The sequence below is a fragment of the Coenobita brevimanus genome, chromosome 14, assembly GCF_032717465.1.
Source record: "Coenobita brevimanus isolate Jiangsu-jjx chromosome 14, ASM3271746v2, whole genome shotgun sequence".
NCBI lineage: Eukaryota > Metazoa > Arthropoda > Malacostraca > Decapoda > Coenobitidae > Coenobita > Coenobita brevimanus.
This window is the reverse complement of record NC_136967.1, coordinates 10,169,588-10,187,473: the sequence shown is the minus strand read 5'-3', so window position 1 is coordinate 10,187,473 and position 17,886 is coordinate 10,169,588. Positions and strand designations below refer to the sequence as shown.

Genomic DNA, 17,886 nt, shown 5'->3' with positions numbered 1-17,886 from the left:
AATAAGATGAAAAGCCTTTGACTTCATCTTGCTGAGAAGAGCTGTATGTGGGGAGCTACCCCACACATGAGAGTTGTGTTCTACACAGGGGTGAATAAAACCCCTGTATAAAATCAACAACTGTGCAGGGGTAAAGCAGGCATGGAGTCAGCTTAGCACACCCAATCTCTTGGAAAAGATTTACAAGAGAGGTAATACAATCTTTCCAAGATACATCCCAAGAGAATGAAACCTCAAGTATGATCAAAGATGATGCAAGATTGAGTTGGATATTGTTAAAAATTAGAGGATACTCCTGCTGAATATTCTGACATGTTGAAAGATGTAGGAATTGAGGTTTTGACACAATAAAAACAACAAGATAACTTTTACCCCAATTAGAGATATGTGCCAAGTTAGAAATTAAACGTCCCATAGCCTTTTTCCATGACTGTTGAAGTAATTGCTCAGATGGATGCTGCAAGAAGTGAATGGAAAGGTGAAGGATGGAGACATCAGTGTATGAGTGGATACGGTAAGATGTACAGCTTAGGTCATTGAACAGAAGGATGAAAGTTGGTGGTAGGACAGAGCCCCTAGGAATACCAAAACTGATAGCTCTACAAGAATAATGGTGGCCATAAACAACAGCTGATGCAGAACAACCAGAAAGGAAGTTAGAGGTAAAGGCATAGATGGAAGGATTGAAACCACAAGAGGGCAGTTTGGAAATCCAAGATTTATGCCAAACTCAATCAGAAACCTTTGAGATGTGAAGTATAATGGCAAAGTTTTCGGCAAAGTTCCGAAAGGATGATGACCAGGAGTCTGAAAGGAAGGTAAGAAGATCGCCACTGGAGTGTCCCTAGCAGAACCCATACTGACAATCATAAAGAAGGCTGTGATAGGAAAGGTGCTTTAAAATATATTTGTTAAGAATAAATTCAAAAACTTTGAGATACAGGATGTTAAAGTAATTGCGTGATAGGTTGAGGGTTGGGAATGGTCACCCTTCTTTGGGACTGACTGAATGAAGGCAAACTTCTGGCATGATGGAAAGGTACTAGCTTATATACCTAGGCAGGGTGTAAGAACAGAAATATAGTTCTTGAGGACAACAGGAAGGACCCTATCAAGCTCATATGCCTTGTTGGTACAGAGGACAGTGATGGCAGAAAATGCATCAACTGAAGAAACTGAAATGTCAGCCATGAGGAAGTCAGAGGGGGGCAGTGATGGAGCAACAGCACTGGAATCGTACTATGGTACACTACTAACACATATTTGATAAGGCAGAGGTAAGCAGGGTGTAAGCACAGAAGACAAGTTCTTCAGAAAGACAGGAGGGACCCTATCAAGCTCATCTGTCTTGTTAGTACTGAGGACAGTGATGACAGAAAACACATCAATTGAAGAAATTTTAATGTCAGCCATGAGGAAATCAGAGGGGGACAGTGATGGAGGAACAGCAATGGAATCATACTATGGTACTACTAAAACATATCTGATGAGGCAGAGGTAAAGGGATACCCTCTAATAGCAAAATCTGGGAAAGGAATTTAGTTTCTTGTTACCATCCCTACGTGTCAAGTGGGGTTGGTGGAGGATTAGTGCCCCTCCCTGTAAAACAATTAACTCTAAGCCCTTGGCCACCCCGTTTGGGATACATGGCGTCTGGCAATGAATGAATGAATGAATGAATCTTTACTTCCATTACTAAATTTAAAAAGCCCAGATTTCTATAAATGTGAGATGCTGATTGTATGTTGATTTTGGTGGAAGAAAAGAGGAAGAAGAGTTGTTTGCCCACTGTCTGCTGATCATCACTGTAACTCTCACTCCCACTACACTATAGCATAAAACAGAACTATCAGAACAGTGTTCACGAAAATGAGCCACAAAATCAATCATTCATCATTCAAGTTTTCTAAATCCTGGCTCCATCTCAAAAACAAAAACTACCTATCTGGTACACATTTTTTTTCTTCTGCTTAGATGCCTTTCACTAATACTTAAAGAGAAACTCATTCAATCAATATTCAAGTTAAAAAGAAAGTGGATGTATGGTACCCACTGCCATTAGCTACTCCATACTTCATCATCATCATCATCATCATCATCATCATTTAATCCTGCGTTGCTCTAAGAGAAGCGTAGAAGCCCAGGGGGAGGCAAGCTGGTCCTGACATTTAAGATGAAAGCAACCAGCCTCACTTATCCCTGAGTGGCATTACGTGAGGAATAAACCCCAACCACCTTTTGAATAAAGACTTGCACAGGCTCAATACGATTGGAGCGCCTTAATTACCCACTAAAACCACCAGGTGCCATTATTTGGTTATGCAGTTACCACCCAGCATAGTAAATGGTTTCCTGGTGTACACGAAACCATTTGGCTTGTCACTCAGTGTAGAGTCACCTACAGGAAGAAGGAAGAGGAAAGAATGAAGGAAAAAAAGATGAAAGAGGGAATATTGGGTCACCCGTAGGCATACAGAAGAGGAAAGAATGAAGGAAAGAAAGACAGAAGAGGACGGAAGGAAAGACAGAAGGAAGAGAGGAAAGGGCAGTCACCCAAGAGCAGCACTACATCGAGTGAGTGGATGTTGAGTGCCCCCACCTACCTCACTCATTTTTATCCAAAATCAGTTCAGTCCTTTACGTCCTCAACTTCTGTACATTACTTTCTTACATATTCATTTATCATATCCAGTCATCTTTTTGGTCTTCAATGCCTTTGCCCAAGGTCGGGGTACCACTGACTTTTTTATCCATTTATAAATAAGCACTTACCATCTACTCACTGGATGTGGCACTGCATTGGGTGTCTGCCCTTTCCTCTCTTCCATCCTTTCTCTTCTGTCTTTCCTTCACTCTTTCCTTTTTCTTCTGCCTACGGGTGACTTTACATTCCCTCTTCTATCTTTCTTACCTTCATTCTTTCCTCTTCCTTCTGCCTATGGGTAATTCTACACTGAGTGACAAGCCAAATGGTTTCCTGTACACCAGGAAACCACTTACTATGCTGGGTGGTAACCTTAACCAAATTATGGCACCTGGTGGTTTAGTGGGTAATTAAGGTGCTCCAATTGGCTTCAGCCTGTGTAGATTTATATCCAAGGGGTGGTTGGGGTTTATTGCTCATGCAATGCCACTCAGGGATGAGTGAGGCTGGTCACTCTCATCTTAAATGTCTGGACCAACTTGCCTAGCCCCGGATGTCAACACTCCTCATGGGGTGACATAGGATTGGATGATAGATGGATGAATATGAATAAGCATGGTTATATGGAGAAGTTGACATGAGGGTGGTCACTCTCATCTTAAATGTCTGGACCAACTAGCCTAGCCCCGGGTGTCTATGCTCCTCATGGGGCGACACAGGATTGGGTGATGGATGGATGGATATAAATAAGCATGGTTATATGGAGAAGTTGCCATTCTGGACCTGTATACGTAGCTTAAGCCCTTCACTATAACAAAACAGCTTTATTCATTACTCCTACAATGGGTTTCAGAGGCCATGTCCCACTCTTTTTTGGGAATAACTTCTCAACAAACAGTTGGATCAGTATGAATTTCTGGCAGAGCTTGTTGCACACCATGCCCTAATTTTCAGTGATACAGTGCATTACCAAATGTGGAGAAATAAGGAACTTATCCCTGACAAGTGATGTTAAAGTCCCACCTTCATGACAAGGACACAGACAAGGGTTCCGTGACATTGGTCAGTAGGCTCCACCCACCCCTCCAGCTCTCTCCCGCCCCCACCTTCACCCCCCCATTCTCTCTCTCTCTCTAAAACTGACACTACAGCCAATAGCATTTGCCTTATACATATACTATTGAGGCATGCATTATTATATTTGTAAATCTTTATTTAAGAGTGACAGATGACCTGACGTAAAGGCAAGAGTAGGGTAGGGTGGTGGGTGATAACAACCATGGTTGATGGGAGTGCAATGGTGTGTGTGTGTGTGTGTGTGTGTGTGTGTGTGTGTGTGTGTGTGTGTGTGTGTGTGTGTGTGTGTGTGTGTGTGTGTGTGTGTTTCCCTTGCGAAGAGGGCTTAAAACAGCACACCTCACCACAGGTTCGAACCAACCAAAGTGAGGCCTATGGCTGCGAATCTGTAATATATAATGCAAACGCATGTCTGGTAACTGTGTGTGAGAAAGAGGGGTGATGTTGGAGTGGGACTGGTTGGGTAGGGGGGATGGGAAGGGGGGGTGCAAAGTTATACGGCCATACACTGTATGCCTTAGGACAATTAGAATAATCTGTATTATTGTGATATGACTACTAGTCGGACGGATGATGATTGGCTATTGTTGTAGCGTTGGTAAATACCTTGACCATCCTCCCCTCCCTCCTCACTACACTGCTTCACCCGAGCGGACCTGCATGCCAGGCTGGAGGAAGCCAGGCTTTGTGCCACTGGAGAGGTGTGGACGGATGCAGTCCGAAGATCCCAAGCCTTCGAGGACGAGTACTGGTCCACGGACAACATCCACAAAGGCATGGATCCGGTTATCATCAGCCTCGACAGCGATAACGAGGACGACTTACTCCATGATAATGACAAGGATTAAATAAAATATGTGCAGAACATTTTGTTCTTATCATTTTATCCTTCCAACATGTCTCCTCTTCCATCCATCGTCTACAATGACGTGTTAATAGAACCTGCCCACAACCACCCCTCCGCATTCCTATGAACCTTGTATAAATGTCCCATTGTCCCCCAGCCTCCTCCCGTGTGTGTGTGTGTGTGTGTGTGTGTGTGTGTGTGTGTGTGTGTGTGTGTGTGTGTGTATTTACCTATTTGTATTTACCTATTTGTAGTATACAGGAATTGAGCAATGCTCGTGTTGTCCTGTCTCCATATCCACATTTATCAAGTCTACCTTTACACACATGAATGTTTTTCTCATGCACCACCTCTTTGTCTAAGTCGTTCCAAATATTTAAGAATATACCTAATTGTGATATACACGGAATGTACTATGCTCGTGGGTTTCCGTCGCTGTTTCTCAATAAGTCGAATTTAACTTTAAACTCGTTTAAGTTTTTAGACTGGACGATCTCTTTGTCCAGGCTATTCCATAAGTCTATACTTCTGTAAGGAAAGCTATATTTCTTGATATCCTTCAAGCAGCTTGACTTTTTCAATTTCATTCCATGTCCTCTTGTTGCTCTCTTATCCCATACAAACAGATCTTCTTTGTCAATTTTATCTACTCCCACCATGGTCCTGAACACCACAATCATGTCTCCCCTCTTTCTCCTTTCCTCTAACGAAGGCAAATCCAGTTTTTCCAGCCTCTCTCTGTATGACAGGTCTGTCAGACTGGGGACCATCTTGGTTGCTGTTCTTTGTATTCTCTCAATCTTGTTTATATCTTTCTTTTTGTGTGGGGACCACACTACCGCTGCATATTCTAACCTGGGGCGGATCATGGCCACTATCAATTTTTTCATCATTTCCTCATCCGTATAATGAAATGCTACTCTTATGTTAGTCAAGAGCTTATAAGTCTCTCCAACTATCTTGTTAATGTGCTTTTCTGGTGACAAACTATCTTGGACCAGCACTCTCAAATCTTTCTCTTCTCTCCTTTTTGTGATTAATTCATTACCCAAAAAATAATTCAGTGATGGTCTGTGTGTGTGTGTGTGTGTGTGTGTGTGTGTGTGTGTGTGTGTGTGTGTGTGTGTGTGTGTGTGTGTGTGTGTGTGTGTGTGTGTGTGTGTGTGTGTGTGTGTTATTATCGCCATCTCCCTCAACGTACTTAACCTACACTACCCTTCCTCCCCGGCCATATTTCCACCCTTTTCTGTTTCCCAACCCATACCCAACCTGTAACAAATGACCAGCCTCAACTGTCCCATTCCACCTGACTACAAACACAGACTGACAAGACAAGAACCATCCTGCAATAGATGCCATATTGGAAAAAAAAAATCAACTACAAAATCACACAAAACCTGAAGACCTTCACACCATTGCACTCCCATCAATCATGATCGTTATCACTCACCACTCTACCCTACTCTTGCCTTTACGTCGGGTCATCTGTCACTCTTAAATAATGATTTACAAATATAATAACGCATAATGGATGCCTCATTAATATATGTAAAAGGCAAATGCTATTAGCTGCAGTGTCGATTTGAGAGAGAGAGAGAGAGAGAGAGAGAGAGAATGGGGGGGTGGAGGTGGGGGGCGGGAGAGAGCTGGAGGGGTGGGTGGAGCCTACTGACCAACAACACGGAACCCTTGTCCATTTCCTCGTCACGAAGGTGGGACCATAACATCAGTTGTCAGGAATAAGTGTCTTATTTCTCCACATTTGGTAATGCACTATATCACTGAAAATTAGGGCATGGTGCGCAACAAGCTCTGCCAGAAATTCATACTGATAACTGTTTGTTGATAAGTTATTCCCAAAAAACAGTGGGACATGGCCTCTGAAACCATAGTAACTCCAGACAATCCCATTCAGCTTTAAAATTACTTCTTCTACTGAATTGGATAATGAAAACTATACATTACCCCTCCAGTTCCAACAACCTTCCTTAAAATGGTCTGAGGTAAGCACGTATAAGCAAAATCAGAATAATCAGACTGAAAGGGTTAAATTTACTGGTATACCTGTATTATACCTGTATTTACTGGTATGCCTGTATTATACCTGAATATAGTACAGCTGCTCATCTGTGTCAGGCATATGTAGGCTGGCCAATACAATTCATATGGTACCTACATGCAAATATATATATCAGGGCAAACCTTCATCTGTGACGAAGGCAGGTGGGACCCTAATGGCATCCATGACATTAAGGGAATGATCAAGTGAGGCCACATCAAGAAGGTGGGTGAACTCAGGGGCTGAGGCAATGGAGACAATCTGAGAAGCGGAGGGGCGGAGGCGTGGCTGCTGAGACCAACACATCACCATCAGGTCCAACACATACACCGGATATTCTGTCTCCTGTGGATAAAAAGAAAAGGGCTTATTATACTTTACACTGGTACAGGCTGTTCATGATTTTAAAAGGGGGCTAAGGAAATTGAGGGACCTGTATTTTACTAAGTTTCAAGATATGGTCAAAGTAAAGGGCAACCTGAGTTAAGTATGTGTGTGTGTGTGTGTGTGTGTGTGTGTGTGTATACAGTACAGTATATTCATAATTATAGGCAAACATACTTAACAAGGACAAGTAACAAATAATATACTTTTATACTGTAGCAAGTGCAGCAGTTGTGTAATTGACTAATTGACTAGTTACCTCTAATGATATACAGTGCAGTAGCCCGTCATTTATCTGGATGCTCAGTATCTGGACGTGTTCATTATCTGGATGCTGGACCTTGGCTCTATTAAACCATTATCTGAATTTACTTGCTGTTATCTGAACGTAAAAGTCACCGAGAACTTTGGCCGGCCAGCCGACATGTTCAAACATTCAGTCTTGTGACCGCTGGGCTCGAGCCATAACCAGGAAGTAGTCCGTAACCCACAGTCACAGCTAAAATGTCCGTCCATCTCTGTACTGAATGGCCAAAGCCATGTGCTCGTTCGATCACTCCCAACGAACCTCCAGCACACGAGTAAAATGACTGTAACCCGCAAGCGGTGTCAAAATGTCCATATGCATTCCCATTGAATGTTCGACGTCGCACGGCAACTGGGCTAAGTCTTTCCCAACCACCACCACCATCAAACACAGACTACAAGCCACAAGTACATGTTTGGCAACAGAGGCTGTCTGCCTCTCTACTGAATGTCGAAAGTCCCCCAGTCGTCGTCAGTTGTGTTTCAGCATGGCCTTTCGGCGTCTAACAGACCGCAAGCCACGAGTAAATGTACGGTAAAAATGCCTGTGTGCCTTTTGACAGAAGGGGGAGAATCCTGCCCACAGCCTCGCTTCTTCCCCTCTTCCCTTCCCTCCTCTATACCCTCCTGGCTCCCCCCTCACTCCCTACCCTCCTCCGTGGTGATAACACTGACTTGTGAGTTTTCAAATTTTTTTGCGATTTATTCGACTACTATTGATCGTATCGAAATTCTGCAAAATCCACGAGAAAGCTTATGAAATTCTGCATTTAAACATATGCTTAATTCCTGGCAGATGCTAGCAAAATTTTGCACTAGGATGGTGGGAAGTTATATGAAGGTAAGTTTAACTCCTGAACACTTAATTCTCACTCCATTTCTGTACTTTTACTTATCAGGTTTATGTGTTTTTATTAGCTTATCTTATAATATAACACCAACAAAGATGATTGCATGCCATTTATGCCAATCTAACCAATTTCAGGTGGCATATTTGGCCGTGGAATTTTTTGAGCCCCGGGAGCAATCGCTCATCACAGATAACTTATTTTCAAACCGTCTTCAGTTTTCTGTGAATTTTTGTTGCTTATGCAATCTTTTCTTGATATTTAGCATTAATATGGATAATCCTATGTGTGTTTTGATGTCTCAATATGGCAGAATGACCAGAAAACAGTGCAAAAATTAGGAAGGGTACTGTACATACAGTAGTGTACAGGTTGGGTGCTTTTTGGTTTTCAGTGTTTTATTTTCATGGTTCTCTTGGTGTTTGGCATTACTTTCGATATTCCTATGTGTGTTTTGATGCCTAAATATGGCAGACTGACCTGAAAACAGTGCCAAAATTAGGAGGGGTACTGTACATACAAATATGTATATATAGGATGTTTTTTGGTTTTCATTTTTTTTTTTTTTATGATTTTCTTGGTTTAGCATTACTTTGGATATTTCTATGTGTGTGCTGACATCTAAATATGGCAGACTGACCTGAAAATAGTGCCAAAATTAGCAGGGATACTATACATACAGTAGTGTATAGGTAGGGTGTTTTTTGGTTTCCAGTGGTTTTATTGCATGGTTTTCTTGGTGTTGAAAATTATTTTGGATAATCCTATGTATGTTTTGATGTCAAAATATGGCAGAATGGAAGAAAATCACTGCCAAAATAAAGAGTGGTACTGTACAGTACATGCAGTAGTGTTAAGGTAGGGTGTTTTTTGGTTTTCAATGGTTTTCTGCATGGTTTTCTTGGTGTTTTGCATTACTTTGGATATTCTTTTGTGTGTTTTGATGTCTAATATGCCTGAATGACTGGAAAACACTGCCTAATTAAGCAGAGGTACTGTGCAAATAGGTTAGGTATAGGTTGGAGGTTGGGTATAGGTAGGGTCTGGGTATGATAGAGGAATTGTGTTTATTAACCGGATGCTGCCACTACCCGGACATGCCTTTGGCTCTATTATGTCTGTATAAATGAGGGATTACTGTATTGTGTTTCAATACATGGTCCACTTCACTGATGATTAAATTTCACCACAAATGAAAATTAACTAAAATGCAGGAAAGACTTCTGAAAAACTGACAGTAATCACTCTAATATCCGGACGCCCAATATCCGAACATCCCCACTATCCGGACATAAGAATGTTTCATACTGTACTTTTTTTCCATACTATACTTACCTCATTTCACTCTTTAATGTCCTTTATTGGTGTGAATAGGGTGTTAGGAGCTATGCATGTGCAGTAGGAAGGTGTTTTTCTGAGTTAGGCTAGGTTAGGGTCCATAAGTACCAGTCCAGGAGCCAGTCACCAGAATGTTTATTATTGTATGAACCTACTTCTAAACCCTCATTTTATGTTTCTTTTGCATTTATTTCAGTCATTTATGTGCCTTATTGGTGTGATATGGGTCTTAAATAGGTGCTATGCATGTCCAGAGGGAGCTGTATAGGTGTTTCTCTGAGTTAGGGTCCATAAGTACAAGTCCATAAGCTGGGACCCAATATCCGGACAGAACCAATATCCGGACCTACCTATGGCTCTATTACGTCGGATACTGGAGTGATTACTGTATTCACAAAAAGCCTATAGCAGGTACAACAGAATACAGCTGTTATTTCATGAACACACATAGGGCAAAAGTGTGAAAACATCGTGATACGTAAGCTCTTCTTAACCCAGTGAATCAGATGTAATTTATTTGTTAATTCTTGGTATTTCCAGAAAATTCACCTTTGATTAGGATAGGACTTTCATACCAGAGGGGTTCAATATTTCCATCTATCTACTGCCACATGCCTTAATCCCATAAGGGGTGGCCACAAACAAATTGCCTCCATGTTGCCCTGTACCCTGCCATTTCACTGCCCTTCACCCCAGCTCACACCCCCTTCTCTCATATACCTCTCCTCTCCGACCCTCCATCTCATCCTCGGCCTCACCCTCTCCCCTCCCCCCATCCACCTCACTCACATACACTCTCCTCATTAGTCTCTCACTCTCCATCCTCTCCACATGGTCAAACCACCTCAATATATTTCTCCTAACGCTTTTTATCACATCCATATCCACACCACAATGTTCCTTCACTTCCTCGTTTGTCAATCTGTCTCTCCATGTTACTCTACATGCTCCTCTCGAATAATTAATTTCCACTGCTCTCACTCGACTTGTCCTTCCAACAAAGTCCAAGCTTCATTTCCATATGTCAGAGTTGGTATCACAATACTATTAATCAACGACTTTTACTTCCATGCTCACTTCCCTCCTTCTAATCACTGATCTCAAAGAACCACCAAACTTTCTTCCTTGTTATACTCTTTCATGCACTTCATCCTCCAAACTTCTATCCTTACTAATCACACTACCCAAGTACAGATATTCCTCGATACCCGTAGATGTGATACCCCAGCTTAGCGATGGAGGTAGAAATGCCACCATACCCTGCCTAACGATGGCCAAACCCCGGTATAACGATGGGTTTTGATTTAAAAAAAAAAAAAAAAAAAAAAAATATATATATATATTTTTAGACTAATATTGTGTGCTTAGGTTGAATTACAAACTGTTTTGAGACTTACATTAATGTGCTTTAGTCATAGGTGAGGTGAACACTGTCAATTTGGGGTACAGTTTACTAACTTTGATTTTTTCCAGTGAATGTACAGCGAGGTTGGATGGTGAGGAATTGGAAAATGTGAGTACGTTTAAGTACTTGGGTAGTGTGATGAGTAAGGATGGAGGTTTGGAGGGTGAAGTGCTTGAAAGGGTACAGCAGGGAAGAAAGGTTGCTGGTTCTTTGAAAGCAGTGCTAAGAAACAGGGAAGTGAGCATGGAAGTGAAAAAGTTACTACATGACAGTATTGTGATACCAACTATAACGTACGGAAGTGAAGGTTGGACGTTGTTGGCAGGACACAAGTCAAGAGTGAGAGCAGTGGAAATGAGTTATTTAAGAGGAGCCTGTGGAGTCACATGGAGAGATAGGCTGACGAATGAGGATATAAAGGAACGTTGTGGTGTTGATGTGGATGTGATAGGGAGCGTTATGAGGAACACACTGAGGTGGTTTGGCCATGTGGAGAGGATGGAGGGTGAAAGACTGACGAAGAGAGTGTATGTGAGTGAGGTGGAGGGGGGAAGAGGGAGGGGGAGGCTGAGGATGAGATGGAGGGATGGGGTGGAGAGGTATATGAGAGAGGGGGGTGTGAGTTGGGAGCAGGGCAGTGAAATGGCGGGGGACAGGGCGACTTGGAGGCGATTTGTTTGTGGCCACCCCAAACGGGATTGAGGCGTCTGGCAATAGATAGATACATTTTTTCCAGACTTATATTTGACAATTTTCAGATTTTGTTTGTTGGTTTTAGTAAGTTTTTTACAGGTGTTAGGCTTAGGTTAGCTTCTTTTACAGCTGTCAGAGCATTTAGATTAGCTTTAAACTTGTTTTTGGACTCATTTGGGTGGGTTTAGGACTTGGTTGGGGGGGGAAACCGAAGGCCGAAGAACACATTCCTATACTTTATGCGTTAAATCTACCCCGATAGACGATACCCTGCATGGTGATGGGTTTTTACCTAATCAATTGCACTGTTAAACCGGGGTATACCTGTACTTAAATGCACTCACATTTTCCATTTCCTCATCACCCAACCTAACTGTAAGTTCAGTGACTTCATTTATCTTGAACACCATAACTTTATTCTTCCCTACATTCAGCTTTAGATTCCATTTCTTACATACTCTCCCAAACTCACTCACCAAGCCTTGCAATTTCTCTTCATCTTCACTTAACAATACAGTAACATCTGCAAACAACAGTACAGGAAGTTTCCAAACACTACCCTCTCTCATTAGAGTCGCTCCAACAACCACTACCTTACCTTGTGTCACTTTTATATCCCCATCCGTATACAGATTGAACAACCATGGAGACATGACACATCCCTGTTTCAATCCAACATTCAGACAGAAAAATTCACTCAGTTCACTATCCACACACACTGGAGCCTCAGCACCCTCATACATACTGTTCATGGTATTCACCAACTTCCCATTTACTCTATATATTCTTAATATTTCCCACATTCCTTGTCTATCCACTCGGTCATATGCTTTCGTCAAATCCATGAAGGCCGCATACAACTTCTTTCCCTTCTCTACAAACTTTTCCACTAAAGACCTAAGGATGAATATCTGACCTACACAACCACTTCGTTTCATTTCATTTTCAAAAGCTCCAACATGCTTGCATGCATCGGCCTTGGTCACCTAATGGCGGCTTTCCATGCTGCATGATCCATTGCAGCCTCCCTGTTCAGTCCCTTAACCCTAAGGTCACACTTAATGACCTCGTCCCATGTCTTTCTCGGTCTACCCCTCACAACCCCATCCCCAATATTAACACTTCTCACTTTCCTCACCCAATTATCATCCCCCATCCTCTCCACATGTCCAAACCATCTCAATCTACCTCTCCTCATCACAGCACCAATACACTCCAGTCCCATCCTACTTCTCAACTCTTCCATCGTAAACCCAGCCCCCCTAGACCTTGCACGCAGGGACGCACTACACATCCACCTAATCATTGTCATTTCTGTGCGTCTGAGTCGGCGAATATCCCCCTCCTTTACTGCCCAGGTCTCACTACCATACAGCATTACACACCTAACACATGCTGCATATAAAGACCCCTTAGCACGTAGGGAGAGCCCTCTCAATGTCAAAAGAGGCAAGCGCTCCCTAAACTTCTTCCAACTACTCACCCTAGCCACAGAGCTAGCTCCAACCCCATCTCCAGCATACAACATGTCTCCCAAATAACAAACCTCTTCCACACACTCAAGAGATTCACCAGCAAGTTCAATCCTTTCATGTCTGACAATCTCCACCTGCTCTCCCCAACACGCCGTACACATAAAATCAGCATTATCTTGCAGTCTACCTCTGATATCACTACATCTCTTGTGCACCCATTTATCACAAACACTGCACAAGATGGAATTACTGTACTTCCCACGCCCTTGTGGCAAACTGCACATGATCACTATCCCTCGTCTTTGACAGTACTGCCACCAACCCTAGATATCATCACTTTGTTTTATATGCATTTACCCTTAAACCCTTGTGCCCCATACCATCTCTCCACTTCCTAAACCTTTCCTCCGCCTCCCTTTCGTTCTCTGCAATCAACAACAAATCATCAGCATACAACATCTCCCATGGGAGTCCGTTTCTAAAGTCACGTGAGAGGGCTTCAAGTACCATGATAAACAACATGGGACTCAAAACTGACCCCTGATGCACACCAATGTTCACGGAAAACTCATCACTCAAATCTCCATTCACTCTTACCTGGGTGTGAGCACTCACATACAGTACACAGCCATAACCACCCTAACCAGCCACTCCTCCAAGCCAAACATTCTCATTGCCCACTTCACCACCTCTCTAGTGACTCTGTCAAAGGCCTTTTCCAAATCAACAAAAACAAAATACAGATCCCTTCTCTTACCAATATATTTTTCCTGAAGCTGTCGAACTATGAATATGGCATCAGTGGTCCCCTACATGGCATAAACCCAAACTGCATCTCATCAATATTCACTCTTTCTCTAATCAAACCTTCTAAAACTCTCTCCATTACCTTCAATATCTGATCTAAAAGCTTTATACCTTTATAATTTCCTCTTTCCAGGGCATCACCCTTCCCTTTATACACATTTACAATTACACTCTTCAGCCAATCATCTGGGACAACACACTCATAAATAATCATACTTATCAGGTCAGTGACTAACCTCACCCCTAGATCTCCGGAGGCCTTCAACATTTCGGCAGTCAACCCAGACACACCTGCTGCCTTCCCCAACTTCATCCTGCCTATTGCCTCACTCACAGTAGCAGCATCAACTAAAGGCCAAGGGCCAAACACTGGATCTGCTGGCTCCAAACCTTCCCTGTCCCAGTCAAACTCCTCATTCAACAACTGGCTAGAATGCTCTCTCCATGCATCTTTAATATCCTCACTGTTCACCACTACCCTTCCTTCATCATTCTTCACACACTGCTCAATTATCCCAATTATCCCAATTATCCCCCTTCATCTGACTTGCCACCTTTAATATCAATATTTTTCCTTTCCCCATGATCTAGTTTATCAAGTAAAAGTCTCTGTGACTCAGACTTCACCCTGTATACCTCTCTTCTAGCCCTACGCTTGGCAGCCAAGTATTCCTCCTTGCTACCACCCTTCTTCCAATCCCGAAAAAGCCTTCTTTTCTCCTTAACTGCAGCTTCTACACCCTCATCCCACCACCAAGTTACTTTATGTCTTGGTGGTCCTCTTGTCCAATCACATGTTACATCAGTAACTCTCAAGAGATTGTTCTTGAGGGCTCTGTACTGTTCATTAACACCTCTGTCTACAGCTCCCTGTTCAGTCACCACTCTCCTCATCTCGCTATAGAAGGCATCCCTTACTACTTGGTTTTCCAGCTTCCATATTTTCCTCCTAGGTACATATGTCCTCCCTTCCCTTTGTAAAACCTCCCTGTTCTACTCCAGCTAAATCCTCTGTTATTTCCCTAACTCTGTCAATAAGTATCCTACCATATACTGTACTTTTCCTATTACACTCAGAAGACAAAGGCCGCTATGATTACCGGCACTTCTTTTTCCCCTCTTCCTTTGTACGTGTGTCTGGACTGAATCTCTTGAGTGTGTGAAGGAGTTTTTTTATTTGGGGGATATGTTATGTGCTGGAGGTTGGGCTGGAGCTAGCTCTGTAGCTAGGGCCAGGAGTGGCTGGAAGAAGTTCAGGGAGCCGTTGTCTCTCCGTGCTAAGGGATTTTTGTATGAGACGTGTTAGGAGTGTAATGCTGTACAGTAGTAAGATCTGGGCAGTAATGGAAGGGGTTATTCATAGGCTCAAGCATACAGAAATGACAGTGATTAGATGGATGTGTAATGCATACTTCAGTGCAAGGCCTGGGGAAGCTAGGTTTGTGATTGTACAGTAGAGTTGAGATGAAGGATGGGACTTGGATGTACTGGTGTTGTAATGAGAAGGTGTAGATTGAGATGGTTTGGATATGTTGAGAGGATGGAGGATGACAACTATGTGTGGAAGGTGAGAAGTGTGAAGGTGAGAAGTGTGAACATCAGGGGTAGGGCTGTGAGAAGCTGACCAAAAGAGACCTGAGAGGAGATTATAATGTGTTACCTCAGGGATAAGGGACTGAACAGGGAGGTTGCAAGAGATCGAGCAATGTGGTGAGCTGCCATTAGATGACCAAGGCTGATACCTACAAGCACGCTGGAGTCTTTGTAGATGATAATGGACAATGCCTAATGATTTCTGGGTCCACCAAATTAAGCTCTGACCAGCTGATAATAAATGTTCTCATTCTCCCTTCAAGCAAGCTACTTCAAAGTCAACAGTTCTCTAGTAGTATTTTGCTTCTGTAGGCTATCACTAGCATCAAAATAGACAGAGCAACAGCACCCTCCTTGGGATTTATTATCGCTGTACTCATGTGCTTATCAGTACTGTAAAACTTATTAGATATAGATGATCATTTGCCTCATCTGAATGGCAACTTTTATTTTTTCTTTGATAGAATGACTCATGTTACCACTTTTGAAAGAATTTAACTGCTCTTGCTACTGTCTTTTGGAATGCTATTGCTCAAAAATGTTCCCATGTGTGTGTGGCCACTGCTCTATTCTTGCTACTGTCAGAGGTACTACTATGTGAGTGAAGTATGGATGTAAACTAAGTAACTAGCCACCCCATCATCAGTCTGTCTTATCCACGAAACATTTAGTCATAAGTATATAAAAGTCAAAGTTCAAAATTAGATTCACCTATTCTTAAGAATCTTATTATACATCTCAGATTTTGTTCACAACATCTTCCAGAAGCTGTTGGGAAGTATTTACTGGTTCTGGCACTTGGCTTAGCTTTAAGACTATATAAACCATCAGCTCTATCATGGCCATTCCCAGTACTGGGATTCCAAGGAGTCAGTCACAGCTTTCATTAACCCTTCTACTAAAAGAAATCTGCCTTAAAGTGCATCACATCAACTGTCTGGTAGCCAGAACAGGATAAGGAGTATGTCATCACAGTGAGAGGGCTAATACTTGTGTTAATAAGGAAGTGACCTAAGCCTTTCTGGATCATATGAGTCCTGAATTGCCTGTATTTGCTACTGTACAGTGAGCACTATCTTCTGTCATATTCACTTCATAATTTCCAGCAGTGCTTTTCAGCAGGCAAATTGCAACTGTAACAGGTGATTAGAACAGAAATACAGAAAGAAAGTTAAAAAACAAGGAAGATCTGGATGATACTGAACACTGAAAACTCATCATCCTGACCTTGTTTCTTACCTAAGGATGGAGAGATGACACCTATCTGTACAAATACTGTCAGAAACCTTAACCCCAAAAAGGAGGTGGCCACAAAAGAATCACTTCATTGTCACCTTGTCCCCTGCCATCATGCTGTTCTTTTTCCAACTTATATCATCCTCACTCATATACCTCTCCATCCCATCCCTCTATATCATCATTGTCTCCCATTTCCCTTCTCTCCTTCCAATTCCCTCACATACACTCTCCTTGTCACTCACTCATTCTCTGTTCTCTCCACATGCCCACACAGTATAAGGCATTTCTCTTTTCCACACCAACAATGCAATGCTTCTTCACTTCTCATTTGTCTCTCTGTCTTTCCATGCAACTCCACAGGCTCCTCAAAAATACAGTAACCCATTTCCATTCCCCTCATTCTTGCCTTGCATCTTAAAAAAAGGGGGGGGAAGGGGGCAATGCAGAAAAAGTATGAAAACAGAAGTTATAGTACAGTACTATACACACATTTACGATAAAAGTTCATTGAGCCACAGGTCACTAAGTACCTGAACAGACACAAAATACTTCACAGTACAGTACTGTATTTGAAAGAGAAGTATCAGGTTACCTTTATCAAGTAAATAACACCACATAAACCCAGGATTCTACCTACCCTACTTTGTTTTTGGTGAGAAAGTGGTTTGGATAATGAAGATGTGTTACTGTACTATACAAAGGTCAGTATCAGTCAGTATCATTTATAAAGGCTCCAACATGCTTGCATGTGTTGGCCTTGGTCACCTAATGGCAACTCGATACACTGCTTGATTTCTGGCAGCCTCCCTATTCAGTCCTTTATCCTTGAAGTCACACTCTATGACCTCATCCAAGGTCTTTCAGTCTGCCTCCTGCAACCCTACCCCTGACATTTACACTTTTCACGCATCACAGATATCATCCTCCAACTTCTCAGCATGTCCAAACCATGTCCATCTACCTCTCCTCATCACAACACTAATACACTCCAGTCCCATCCATCTTGTCAACTCTTCAATTGTAATCCTACCTCACCCAGGCATTGCATTCAAGGGGACGCACTCCACGTTCACCTAATCACGATCATTTCTATGTGTTTGAGCCTACAAATATCCTCTTCCTGTACTGTCCATGTTCACTACCATATAGCATTACTCTCCTAACACATATC

The 17,886-nt window shown here is 42.4% G+C and overlaps 1 protein-coding gene across 1 annotated transcript in view; it reads right to left on the bottom strand.

Annotated features, from left to right (window-relative positions):
• Lrrk (Leucine-rich repeat kinase) overlaps window positions 1-17,886 on the bottom strand; it is a 540,691-nt gene that overhangs the window by 14,332 nt on the left and 508,473 nt on the right. The window contains exon 41 of the mRNA XM_080286185.1: window positions 6,771-6,972. Coding sequence (XP_080142311.1) covers window positions 6,771-6,972 — 202 coding nt within the window. The remainder of the gene's footprint in view (window positions 1-6,770; window positions 6,973-17,886) is intronic.